At 38.2% G+C, this 13,967-nt stretch overlaps 1 protein-coding gene across 3 annotated transcripts in view; it reads right to left on the bottom strand.

Annotated features, from left to right (window-relative positions):
- The window catches only part of LARP4 (La ribonucleoprotein 4), an 85,247-nt gene that overhangs the window by 37,705 nt on the left and 33,575 nt on the right, over nt 1-13,967 (bottom strand). For 2 of the 3 annotated variants that reach the window (XM_049883101.1, XM_049883103.1), the window contains exons 2-4: nt 6,425-6,572; nt 5,643-5,798; nt 3,058-3,133 (exon numbers count right to left, since the gene is read on the bottom strand). In XM_049883101.1, coding sequence (XP_049739058.1) covers nt 3,058-3,133; nt 5,643-5,798; nt 6,425-6,572 — 380 coding nt within the window. The remainder of the gene's footprint in view (nt 1-3,057; nt 3,134-5,642; nt 5,799-6,424; nt 6,573-13,967) is intronic. The other variant, XM_049883102.1, reaches the window with a different exon arrangement.

Raw genomic sequence — 13,967 nt, 5'->3', positions numbered from 1 at the left:
CAGAAACTGGCTGAATGGACACGGAAATACAGGGTGGAGAGAAGGAGTGTGCTGTCTCATTATGGGAAGAACGACTAGGAGTATACAGCAAGGTTTGTAAAAATTTTTGTACGAGAGACTGATTTGTAAACTTTCACTTAAAGCACAATTTTAAAAAAAGGATTCATTTAGAAGCTAAAAATAAAAGAACTGTGAACATGATCTCTGCATAAAAAATTGTAGCCGAAATCAATTCTGACTTTTAGTACGTGTATCAAAACCCTACCATCTCAGAAGTAAATCAGGTTAATGGATATAACATATAGGAACTGACTTGATAAGTAGTAATGGTAATTCTGCTGAGCTACAAATGTCAACTGCCCAGCTGATTTGAACTGTATCACAGTTCTGGGCAGGATGCATTAAATCTTGATAAGCCAGAGCTCCCACTCCAACAATTAAAAAAGCTTGGATCAATTACAAATACTGTGTTTGAAGAAATTAGCTGTGGAAGCTCTGATGACAAGATAACTAAAATTCCAGAAAGACAATCTTTCCTTGAGGGTATCTGTAGATCCTGGCCCAATGGGACTCCACTGGGTGACAGAAATCTGCAGAAGTTTAGGGAACTGCATAGGACTAGCATTATTAATTGGAAACCAGAGGAGCTGATTTTCCCCATAGATGTTTCCTGAGGTCTAAAGAGGAAGATGGCAAACTGGGAGCCAAGCTGAAAAGGCAGAGTGAAATCTCTGTGGTTTTATGATTAAGGCCCAGTGGAAGGAGGAGACTTGTATCAAATACCAGACAGGCCTCCTCCACGAAACATTTGCCAGATTGTGAACCTGTGTGGGGTAAAAGGAAGCCCCGGTGGCATAGTGGTTAAGTGCTACGGCTGCTAGCCAAAGGGTCAACAGTTTGAATCCGCCAGGTGCTCCTTGGAAACTCTATGGGGCAGTTCTATTCTGTCCTATAGGGTTGGTATGAGTCAGAATCGACTTGACAGCACTGGGTTTGGTTTTGGGGGGTAAAAAGCTAAAGAGCTAATTCAAACCTCTAAAGAACAGAACTAGATCTCCTTCAGTATTCAGAACTGAGGTGACAGAGAACTGCCAGGATCTAAATCAAAAGCCTGGAACGGCCATGCCTAAGAAACAAATAAGAGGTAGAATGAGTCTAATTAAGATGGCCTGCTCAGCTCTGACCCAGCTCAATTCTTGGTTGGATTGAAACAATCAACATATCCCTCTGTCATGGACTGAACTGTGTCCCCCAAAAAGATATGTTCAAGTTCTAACCCCTGTAACCTGTGAATGTAACCGTAACTGGAAATACGGTCTTTGAAGATGTTATCAGTTAGGTTAATAAGAGGTCATACTGGAGTAATTTGAGTCTTAATCCTGTATGATTGGTGCCCTTATAAAAGAAAAGATACGCACAGACAGAGAGACAGCGAAGAACGCCAGGTGATGCTGCAGCAGCCAAGGAATGCCTAGAGCTACCAGGTGCTAGGAGAGAAGGATAGAATAGATTCTTCCTCAAGCCTCGGAAGGAATCTACATAGCCAACACTCTGATCTTGGGCTCTCAGCCTTCAGAGCTGTGAGACTGTAAGTTTCTGTTTTGTAAACCATTTGGTTTGTGGTATTTTGTTATGGCAGCCCCGGGAAAACCATACACAGTCTATCTGCCAAATAGAAGAAAGCACAAACCCTCTCTAGAGGGAAAAATGTCATTTGCAGCATCTATGGTTCTTTTATATGTAATGTCCAGCAAACAATCAAAGCTTACAAGACATGTATAAAGACAGAAAACTGTGACAGAAAACCAAAAGGAAAAATACAAGATAAGCAGATCCACAAATGATCCAGATACCGGCATTAGCAAGCAAGGATTAAAAAAATTTTTTTTAATTGTTAAAGAAAATGAATTGCATCATAGGCACAACTGACTAGAGAAAAGCCAAGAGGCTCTTGCTTTTAACCTACGGCCTGTACAATTACTTGAAAGCAAAGAGTAAATGGGAGGGTGAAGAAATGGGAGATAATAAGGATGAAAAATAAAATGAACCTGAGTTGGGAGTGTTCAATATATAAAGAAATGAAAATGTCTAGAATAAAATTCAGGTTTCTGGCTTGAAAATTCGGTTTACTAGTAGTGCCATCCACCAGACAGAAAAAACTGAAGACATTACATTTGCATGCATACCCAAACTTCTGTTTATTTTGGGACAGTTTTAGCATATAAATGGGAGCCCTGGTGGCACAATGCTTAAGAGCTTAACTGCTAATCCACCAGGCGTTCCTTGGAAACTCTACAGAGCAGTTCTACTCTGTCCTACAGGGTCACTAGTCGGAATTGACTCAAAAGCAATGGGTTAGACAGGTCAAACTATAAATGAAGTCCCTGACTGGTACAAAAGGTTAATGTGCATGACTACTAACTGAAAGACTGGAGGTCTGTGTCCACCCACAGGTGCCTCAGAGGAAAAGTCTGGTGATCAACTTCTGAAAAATTGGCCATTGAAAACCTTATGGGGCACGGTTCTGCTCTAACACACACAGTGTCACCGTGAGTCAGAATCAACTCAACAGCAAGTGATAGGCAGGCAGTAGTAAGCTGTAAATGTACCTAAATAATTCTTATCTATAAATAAGACATCTTAATTGAAACGTTTGTCTAAAAGGACCCTTTCTTTAGTAGAAGGCATTGGTAATAAAAATTCTATGCCCATCCATCAGTCTTGCTAAAAAGTAACTCTGATGAAAAGTTTTAAGAGCCAACTACTAAAAAAAAATAATTAAGAGATAACCACTTTTGTGAGAACCCTAAACTTAAAGGTGATAATAGTGAAGATAACCAACAGACTCAATATCTCCCTAACTAGAAGAAGTTTTCTGCATATTCAGCTGGAGACTACACCTTTTAGTTAATAAATATACTGAAGAAATATCAAAACACATCACTAAAGGGAAATGAGATAATCACCATTCTTCCAACCCATTTCATGGATATCTTACATCTACTGACCAAACAATTCAAAAAAGGGGGAAGATCAATAAAAAAAATGATTGTGTACCGCGAAAAACAGAATTCTAATTGTTTCTTCAGACATTCTTTTAGGTCTTCCGTAGAAATGGCTGAATTGCTTTCTCCTAACGGTAGAAACAAGAAAAAAAATTAATACCAAATAACCAAAATGTTGAACCTTATATATTACTGTACTTAGAATACTAAAAGCACTTGACTTCCATGTTGTAAAACACTGACCTAAACACTTTGACACTATTTATTAAAGGAACTATTTGTTCCTTTAATAAAAACGCAAAGAACAAAAGTAACAGTACTTTAATTTGAAGACTGGAAGTAGTTAAACCAAGTGGGTAATATATTTAAAAAACACATACCACATCCCTGTTAGTGACAGTAAATCTGACGTTAGTCACACTCCTTAAACTTTTATCTCGTTATACTCTTTTCTACTCATTCCTTGATTTTTAAATGCACTCTACCTCACTAAGCATGTTTAAAGCATTCAGAGGACTAGATCAACTATGCAACAGTCTTTTATCTTCTCTATTATTTTAACACAGAACCCACCCAGCAAAAAACCCAGTGCCGTACACACAGAACATAAGACCTTTTTTGGACTCTAAGTCTGGAAAACCATCGCTCTTATAAGAATTACACAAAACACTACAAACTAAAAGCATAAAATTTGCCTTCTTTTTAAAAAGCATTAATGATAATATAGGCTAAATTTCTTACAAATACACACACAATAGGGTGCATGCAAGGCTAAATAAAATTTGTGCATGATTTTACAATTAACTTGTCATATTACTCAAGAACCAAAGTGATATAAGACACTATTAAGTTTCATTAAAAACGAATATAAGGAACTATTTCTACGTATATACAATCCTAATAAAAAATTCATCCATCAAAATGCTAGCTAAAGAGCAATCAATTAATTTAATCTTTCAATGTCATTTACAACAAACACATTAAAATACCAACAGATTGCCACATCACTTACACCAACTCTATTCAAAGTAGTTGGGTATGGTAACAGGTAGGGAGCAGAACTCACCACCCTAAATTATTACAGGTATCCCCCCCGCCCCTACTTTTTGAAAGCTTGCTTTACACCACTTCACTTCTAAGAAAGACCTACATTAGCTACCTGATTTCACTAACTGAAAGAAATCCAAAGAGGATTCTCGCTTTTACCAAAAAAGGGGAAAAGCTGAAATAGCATTCAGTAAGCTGAAATAACATTCAGTTTGTTTTGCAGCTAGCTGTTAAAGTGGCAGCATGCATCCCAAGCAGTGAGAGCAGGGTCGTCCAGCTCCTTCCCCAGAAACTACTCTCAGCATCCAGCCGCCACAGCTCTGGACTGTGTCTGTGAGCATATGCGCTTCATCTCAATTTATTTTGTGCATCTGTTAGCGAGATGTGTCCTGAGGTATCAGAAAAGCCTAAGAAAGCTCGTAAGGGTTTTTATATGCTATTTGGCATGACTTAGTAGGTTATTTTTTGGGTCTGGGAATTTTCAAAAAATTTTCCCATATAAATTCATGGTAATTGCCTCTTCTCTTTATGCCATTTTGGCTTAAAAAGGTTCCATAGGAAGGCTCTATTTTTGGATAGCGAGGGAAACCTGTATGTGGAAATACCATCTCCCTCTTCTTTAGAAATCAATTTACAAGCCAGAAGACCTTAGAAATCTAGTCCAGACTTTTATAATGCATAAGGAAATGGAGGACAAAGGTTTATATATCTTGACAGAAGTCACAGAGCTATTTATAAACAGAGACACAGGTAACTACTCCCTGTTACACTTATTTTTTCAAAGAGACCCTTTAGAAACTAGATGAAAATAAAATCAGGTAGTCAGGGTATATGGACCATATTCAGTGTCTTAAATTTCATCCACTTTAAATCCATGTGACTACTAATCCATACTGATTCAATCCATGTGAGAAAAGCACATTTCACAAGCTGAAGTGTAACAGAATCCATGTTTTTAATATAGCCTTTTTCTCAAAATTAATACTTGCAATTTCACATTCATAAATATATTTCACTCCGACAAAAGGGTCAGGAAAACTGATAGAACCCGCATTCTTCCAACTAGTAGACTGAGAAACTTAGACCTTGAAAGACTGTAATTTAGGTCTCTTTTAACCATTCTGACTATTTTTATTTCCTGTTAATCTTTCATTTCATGCTTTCCTTTAATACCAAAACCCATCGCCGTTGAGCCGATTTCGACTCATAGCGACCCTACAGGACAGAACAGAACTGCCCCATAGTTTCCAAGGCTATAATCTTTATAGGAGCAGGCTGTGAGTTCGAACTGCCAACCTTTCTGTCAGCAGCCAAGTGCTTAACCACTGCGCCACCAGGGCTCCTTAAAGTAAACATTTTTCTTAAATTACAAATTTCATGTTTGGGTATTTGAAAACAGTATTTATAACCATCACCTTTCATTAACATTAGCTTCCTTAAAAATAAGAAAACCAACTGAGTAATACCATTGGGTAAGCACTGTACCTAAAGAACTTGGTAGTCTGGATCAATGCAATGATAAACAGACTGAGGGAGGGAGGAAAGCTAGCATACTGAATTCTCATTTTACCAATAAACCATAAAGTTTACCAGAAACATCGTATATTTGGTAATTGAGATCTTCTGGTCCTAAAATCATTCCATCAGTTGATTCTTCAATGCCTGCAGCATTTCTTGTGGTTTCACAAGACGTAGAATACATTACTTCATATTCCTTACACATATCATCTGAAAGCTCTGAATTGCCTGTATTAAAAGAAAACTATCAAAAATTAATAGAAGTTCTTTAAATTCCATGTCCAGAAACTCTGGGCTGTATGTCTTCTATAACAAGATTTCAAGGAATTCTACCAGTTGGGAAAATGTCTACATGTTTTAAGAGTTAATGCCTAGAAGTAAGTTTTGACCATTATAGGGAAGCTAAAATGATTAACAATAGGTAACACTTATAAAGCATTATGTATCAAAATTCCCCAAGTTTTATTCATTTAATTTCAGAAAATCCTATGACATAGGTAATTATTATGATTTCTGTTTTACAGATGAGGAAACAAATCCCAAGAAGTACATCATTTGCCAAAGATCAAACAGTGAGTTAACAGCAGAGTCAATAATGGTAAATCAAAACTCATCTAGAAAGACCATTAAGAAATGAGTTTGATGCTAGACCCACACACACACAGCCACTATATGCAACCAGTGACAATCCATTCATGGTGAATATAAATGAGAATTGTATATGAACTACATATCATCATTATAAATGTATTTAATTAAATAATCCAAGGATATATTCCAAAATTCTATAAATTGGTTTTGCCATACGGTTTAACTGAAATGTGATTTGTTCTGATGAAATATTTAGGACTTACCCTCAAGATGAGACCCTGATGTGGCTGCTGTTTCATGCCAAGAACTTTCTGTTCCATCGGTTACTGGCGTGGCATCAGTATTTCCAGAAGGAATTTCTTGCCATACTTTGGCATTAGGATTTAAACCTGTTCCTTTAGATGTTACCTGCTAAATAATCAAAGGATCTATTTGTATATTTCAAAAAAAAAAAAAAATTCATGCACTGAAAATTCAAACTTACTTAAATATCAAAATTAACTAATAATAAAAAATAAAATCATAAACTTCTAAATAACTACCATATTAAGGCTATCCAGAATAGAAGGTGATACCTCCCATTTTCTCATTAAGATTTTTAAAAAGCTTTTTTGACCAACTTGAGAATATAAATCTTAAGGAGATGAGCTTGACATTTGTCTACATATAAAATTTAGCTAGCTATACATTTAAAAATATCTTATAGGCATTTATTTTATTTATTACAAAAACACTGCTTTCTTCCAGCTTACTCACAAATGTAAGAAAAATTTTAATCAAACCATTCACATATCTTTGACAGTGTGTGTGTACGTAAATTTTTGAGTTATCTAGAGCAATTTTCCAAGTGTATATAATTTCTTATCGTCATCTAAGCTGTGACAGAGAATGAATCTCTAAATGATTCCATCATTGGAAATATTATCACAGGTCAAAAATAGTCATCTGCCTTAATTAGAATGTTTTTTACACTTGTTCTGAGTGTGTATTCTTGATGCCCACAACATAACTATTGAACATATTGCCTTTTAAAGTGATCTTTTGCATACATTGTCTAATCACAGGCACATATGGACATGAAAAGTAGAAATGGAGCATGTGTGGAGAAATAAGAGTATTATATTACTCTTAGAAACAGGAAGAAGGCAAAAGAAGGGTGGGATGCACTTCCCACATCATCTAGCCAAACAACAGGGCTTCATCCTTCAATGAAGCTTTGAAAAGTTCACTCACTCTCTAGAAACTTTCTTTTTTAAATAATTTTTATTGTGCTTTAAGTGAAAGTTTACAAATCAAGTCAGTCTCTCACATAAAAACCTTTATGCACATTGCTACATACTCCCAATTACTCACCCCCTAATGAGACAGCCCGCTCTCTCCCTCCACTCTCTTTTTGTGTCCATTTCACCAGCTTCTAACCCCCTCCACCCTCTCATCTACCCTCCAGGCAGGAGACGCCAACACAGTCTCAAGTGTCCACCTGATCCAAGAAGCTCACTCCTTACCAGCATCCCTCTCTAACCCATTGTCCAGTCCGATCCATATCTGAAGAGTTGGCTTCAGGAATGTTTCCTGTCCTGGACCAGCAGAAGGTCTGGGGGCCATGACCACCGGGGTCCTTCTAGTCTCAGACCATTAAGTCTGGTCTTTTTATGAGAATCTGGGGTCTGCATCCCACTGCTCTGCTGCTCCCTCAGGGGTTCTCTGTTGTGTTCCCTGTCAGGGCAGTCATCAGTTGTAGCTGGGAACCATCTAGTTCTTCTGGTCTCAGGATGATGTAGTCTCTGGTTCATGTGTCTCTTTCTGTCTCTTGGGCTCGTAATTACCTTGTGTCCTTGGTGTTCTTCATTCTCCTTTGATCTAGGTGGGTTGAGGCCAATTGGTGCATCTTAGATGACTGCTTGCTAGCGTTTAAGACACCAGATGCCACTCTTCAAAGTGGGATGCAGAATGTTTTCTTAATAGATTTTATTATGCCAATTGACTTAGATGTCCCCTGAAGCCATGGTCCCCAAACCCCTGCCCCTGCTACACTGGCCTTCAAAGCATTCAGTTTATTCAGAAAGCTTCTTTGCTTTTGGTTTAGTCCAGTTGTGCTGACCTCCCCTGTATTGTGTGTTGTCTTTCCCTTCACCTAAAGTAGTTCTTATCTACAATCTAATTGGTGAATACCCCCCTCCCACCCTCCCTCCGCTCATAACCACAAAAGAATGTTTTCTTCTCAACAGAAACTTATTTTGATTGTCTTCTCAGCCCCAGGCCACTCCTCTAGACAGCAGAAGGTAGTTCCAAAGAACTGGGAATTAATTAACTCAAGCTTATGACCTGCAGATACTGGGAGCTACGCTTTCATGAAAAAAATAACTGGCATCCGCTGAGCCATTTATAAGAAGGTTGTCATAAATGCTCTGCCTGGAGGGAGTTCTTATCACTGGCTCAGGGGGTTCTTACCACAGCTCATGTTAAAAAAAAAACAAAAAAAAACACCTTAATGTATCATCAACACCCAAATATGGTCAACCAAAGCAGGGCTCTGGGTGGGCAGAAATGCATAGCCCCCAAAGAGATGCTGACTAAAGACTCAAAAGACTGAGCTTCTGTAAGGCCCAACTGTACTTCCAACAATTGTGTCCCACAAATTCCCCTGTATCTTTCTAATAAGCCAACTTTTTACTTAGTTTCTTTCTGTATGTTTCCATATTGTATAACTAACATGACTTATAGGGTATGTATGAACCCAAACCCATCAAAAACCAAATCAGTTGTCAAGTTGATCTCAACTCATAGCAACTCTACAGGACAGAGTAGAACTGCCGCATGGGGTTTCCAAAGAGCAGCTGATGGATGTGAACTGTCGACCTTTTGGTTAACAGCCGAGCTATTAACTACTGTGCCACCAGGGCTCCAAGGAAGCAATATTATTTATTTATACCCTATTGCTTGCCATTTAGGGTCACTATGAGTCAAAATTGACTCAATGGCAGTGGGTTTTGGCTTTTGATTTTGCCTTCCATGTACGAGGCACTGGTGGTTCAGTGGTAAAATTCTCGTCTTCCATGCAGGAGGCCCAGGTTTGATTGCTGGCCAATGCACCTTATGCAGAGGCTTGTGTGTTGCTATGGTGCGAAACAGGTTTCAGTGGAGCTTCCAGACTAAGATCAACTAGGAAGAACGGCCTGGTGATCTGAAAACTGAAAACCCTACGGATCACAACAGTCTGATCTGCAACCCATCATGGGAATGGTGGAGGACTGGGCAATGTTTTGTTTCAATGTGCATGGGGTCGTCAGGAGTCTAGGGCTGATGTGATGGCAGCTAACAAGTTTGCCATTTTTTAAAATCATTATTCTCTTTTATCAACTAAAAAGACAGGTTCTGAAAGCAAATTTGGGAGACAAAAGACAGACACAATGTCCTTTTCTGTGTCTAAGTTCCTTCATATCTTGGGAACAAGGGCTGAGCCTTAAAATGCTGGTAGTAGCGGAAAGTATTTTATCACTGATACTGTTTAGAATTGCCAGCTGTAGGATAATAAAAAGCATTCAATTTTATTATAGTTTTTAAATTATCTAAAGACAATACAAAGAGTACTGCTGGTGCAGTGGTTACCCTAAGTGCTCTGTTGATAACCAAAAGGTCGGCAATTCAAGCCCGCCAGCAGCTCAGTGGAAGAAAAGACGTGGTAATCTGTTCCAGTAAAGGTTATAGCCTAGGAAACCCTATAGGGCAGAAATGACTCAACACAACATCAGCAGCACACAACAACAACAGACAATACAGATTCTCTTATCACCTGAACCAAGAAGTATCCTGCTATATATCCCCACACCCAACAAGCCTTTGGTAGGATACTGCTCTGGAGCTGAGCTGACTAGCAAGTGAGACTTTGGAATTTAGATGTAGCTTAATTTCTGACTGATAGCAGAAGAGAACTATGAAGAGCCTCTGATAGCCTAGCTCTCCTGCCATTTCATGAGAACAATATTTAATTCAGTATTAAGCATTTTTGATATAGAAAAACCTATATATTTACATATTTACCCTCCTTCCTTTCCCTCAATTTTAAGAAATACCAGGTATATCCCTATCCAAGAAAATGGCAGGTAGTAAGACAACAGTACTCAGTAACAGAAATCAAACTTCTGAATAAATAATATTTACTTATTCTGAATAAATACAGTGAAAGAGCATGAAATGCACTTAATAAATAAGATTCGTACCTGACAAAGATACAGTGAGAAGGCCATACACCTACCAGTTGTTAGCTGCCGTGGAGTTGATTCTAACTCATGGCAATCCCACTCCAGCAGGGTAGAACCGCCCTATCAGGTTTTCAAAGTTGTGTGACTCTTTACACCTACTAGAAACATTCCTAACTCATAGGATTGTTATGCATAGAAGCATGTGGTTAGTTAAGCAAAATACCCATTGCCAAGGAGCTGATTCCAACTCAAAGCGACCCTATAGGACACAGTAGAGCTGCCCCATTGGGTTGTTCCAAGGAGCAGCTGGTGAATTCAAACTGCCAACCTTCTGGTTAGCAGCCGAGCCCTTAACCACTGTGCCACCAAGAAGAGTCATTTGAAGACAGTTAATAATTACTATTGTACAGCTGAGTGTTCTGCCTCCAGAATCATACCTGAATTCAAAACCTAGCTCTATTGTGTAATCTTGGGGAAAATTCCTAACTCATTTGAGCCTCATTTTTCTCGACTGTAAACTGAGATAAGAATTTCTGATTTTACGAATAAAATTATATTAACACCTGAAAAGCAGTCAGTACTCAGTATAAACATCTGTCTTTATACACACACACACACACACAGTATGCTGGTTTTGAATGGAAAGCAATTCTGCTATCTTACCCTCAAAAGTATATTACAAAAACACCAACATACGACATCAAAATAACTGCAAGGTGAAGTTAAAAATTAAAAGTCAACTATTATGTCATAAAAAATTAGCTTTGAAAAAGTTTCCTGAATACAACCAAACACTTCGAGGGACAGAGTAGCAGGGGCAGGGATCTGGGGACCATGGTTTCGGAGGACATCTAGGCCAACTGGCGTAACAAAGTATATTAAGAAAAGGCTTTGCATCCCACTTTGGTGAGTGGCGTCCGGGGTCTTAAAAGCTAGCAAGTGGCTATCTAAGATACATCAACTGGTCTCAACCTACCTGGAGCAAAGGAAGATGACGAACACCGAAGACAAAGAGGAAAATATGAGCCCAAGAGACAGACTGGGCCACATAAACCAGAGACCCCATCAGCCTGGGACTGGAAGAACTAGATGGTGCCAAGCTACCACCAATGACTGCCTTGACAGGGAACATAACAGACAGTTCATGATGGAGCAGGAGAAAAGTGGGATGCAGACCTCCAATTCTAGTAAAAGACCAGACTTAATGGTCTGATTTGAGACTGGAGGAACCCCAGAGGTCATGGCCCGAGATTCTCTTTTAGCCCAAAATTAAAACCATTCCCGAAGCCAACTCATCAGACAAAGATTAGACTGGACTATAAGACATAAGATGACGCTGGCGAGAAGTGTGCTTCTTAGCTCAGGCAGACACGTGAGACTAGGTGAGCAGCTCCTGTCTGGAGGCGAGGTGAGGAGGCAGAGGGAGACAGCAGCTGGTTGAATGGACACGGGAAATACAGGGTGGAAAGGAGGAGTGTGCTGTCACATTGTAGGGGGAGCAACTAACAATGTGTGTATACATTTTTGTAGGAGAAACTGACTTGAATTGTAAACTTCCACTTAAAGTGCAATAAAAAAAAAAAAAAAAAAAACCAGCTTTGAAGCAACAGATAAAAATCGCAAAAGACAGATGACTATAGAATAATATAAAACTGTGCGGCAAAAAACTAAAAACTAGGAAAACATCTGCAAATGTCACACACACACACACACACACACACACACACACAAACCCATCGCCATCAAGTCAATTCCAACTCACAGTGACCCTATAGGACCATGGTGAACTGCCCCATATGGTTTTCCAGGAGCAGATGGTAGATTAGAACTGCCAACCTTTTGGTTAGCAGCCAGACACTTACTACTGCACCACCAGGCAAATGTGAGAGAGGACATAAAAGTTACATACACTGACTAGAAAAAGCCTCCAACAACTAAGTGCGAAGAATATAAAAATTCAAGGAAAAAAATTAACATATACATATGTACATTTGTATATATACAAATGGGAAGATAAAGTACCATTTTACATTTATTAAGTTAGCAAAACATTTAAAAATAATTCCCACATTGGCATAAAATTTTACAATCTTACCTTTTACTGGATAATGTATAAAATGGTACAACTCATATTTCCACCTATCAGCATTAGTTAAAAGAGCCAAGAAATGGAAATAAGCCAGTCAAACAAAATGTGGAATCAAGGAAATTTTAACATACTCACTTGGTAAAATATTACACAGCCATTCAAAATTAGAGATTGGGTCAATGAAATATGGAAAGTACCAAAATGGAAAAAGGTTCTCACATAATGGAGTGAAAGAAGCATAACCACCACAATGACAAAACACGTTAAGCATTTCCGTGGGCTAGCCTTTGTAATACTGAATATTTTGTGGGTATCATCTATTTCTTACAACATCCCATAAGTACTATTGCCTCCCTTTTACAGATTATCCTGTTATATAACAGATCCACAGAGAAATAAGGCCCGAACTAAAAGACACACAGCCTGACTCCTGAAATAATGTTTTACCATACAATGATTACAACTCACACTGTATTACAACTGTATAAAGTATATAAACATATGAATAAAAAGTCGTGCTGGAAGGGAACACGATCTGCTACTTCTTATAAAGTATTCCCTTAAAATCTGCTTTCAGTCATAAAAACATTAAGCTTAAAAAAATGTATTGCATCAGGAATTTTTCATTCCTGGGCATAAATGACAGTATCTAGTACGTTAAAATAAAAGATTATTTTGTGCCTTTCTAAGTCCTCGATATATATACATTCTAGTTTTATACCAGTCAATGTAAAAAACTACATGAATATTGACCATTTTCTCTGATCATCATTCTTGCATCTCAGACCTTTCAAGAATCATTTTCCTTCTTCCCGAAGGACATCATCCAGAATTTTTTTAGTGAAGATCTGTTGGTGGTAAACTCTCTGAAGTTGTGGTTTCTCTGAAAATAGCTTTATTTTTACCCTCTATGCTTGCCATATATAGAATTCTGGTTAGACATATATTTCCTTTCAAGCACATTAAAGATATCCCACTGTTTTCTGGTTTGTACTATTGCTGATAAGAAATCAGCCATCTGTCTGGATGTCCGTCATTCCCATACTCTCTGGATGCTTAATCTTTGTCATTGGTATTTTACAGTTTTGCTAGTATAAGTCTAAGTGTGCAATTCTTTATTATTTATTCTACTTAGGATCCAGAGGGCTTCTTGGCATCTGATCTATCTTTTGTCAATTCTGGAAAATTCAAAGTCATTACCTCTTCAAAAGTTCCTCTCCACCATCTGCTCTATTATTTCCTTCTGGAGCTCCAATAAAAAATGTGTCACACCTTCTATGTTCCAAATCTCAATTTCTTTCCTATTTTCCATTTCTTTATCTCTCAGGATTACATTCTAAGCAATTTGGGATTTTTCTCCCAGTTCATCAACTCTCTCTTTAAGGTGTTTATAAGTTGCTACGCAACCTGTCCGCTGTTCCTAAGTTTCCTTTTCCTATTTTTCATTTCTTAAAGTTTCTTTTGGGGGAGGCAGAGCCAAGATGGCTGTATCGACAGACGCTTCCAGCGAGCCCT

The sequence above is a fragment of the Elephas maximus genome, chromosome 4 (assembly GCF_024166365.1).
Source record: "Elephas maximus indicus isolate mEleMax1 chromosome 4, mEleMax1 primary haplotype, whole genome shotgun sequence".
Lineage (NCBI taxonomy): Eukaryota > Metazoa > Chordata > Mammalia > Proboscidea > Elephantidae > Elephas > Elephas maximus.
The sequence above is the reverse complement of the archived record's forward strand: the minus strand, read 5'-3'. Positions and strand labels throughout refer to the sequence as shown.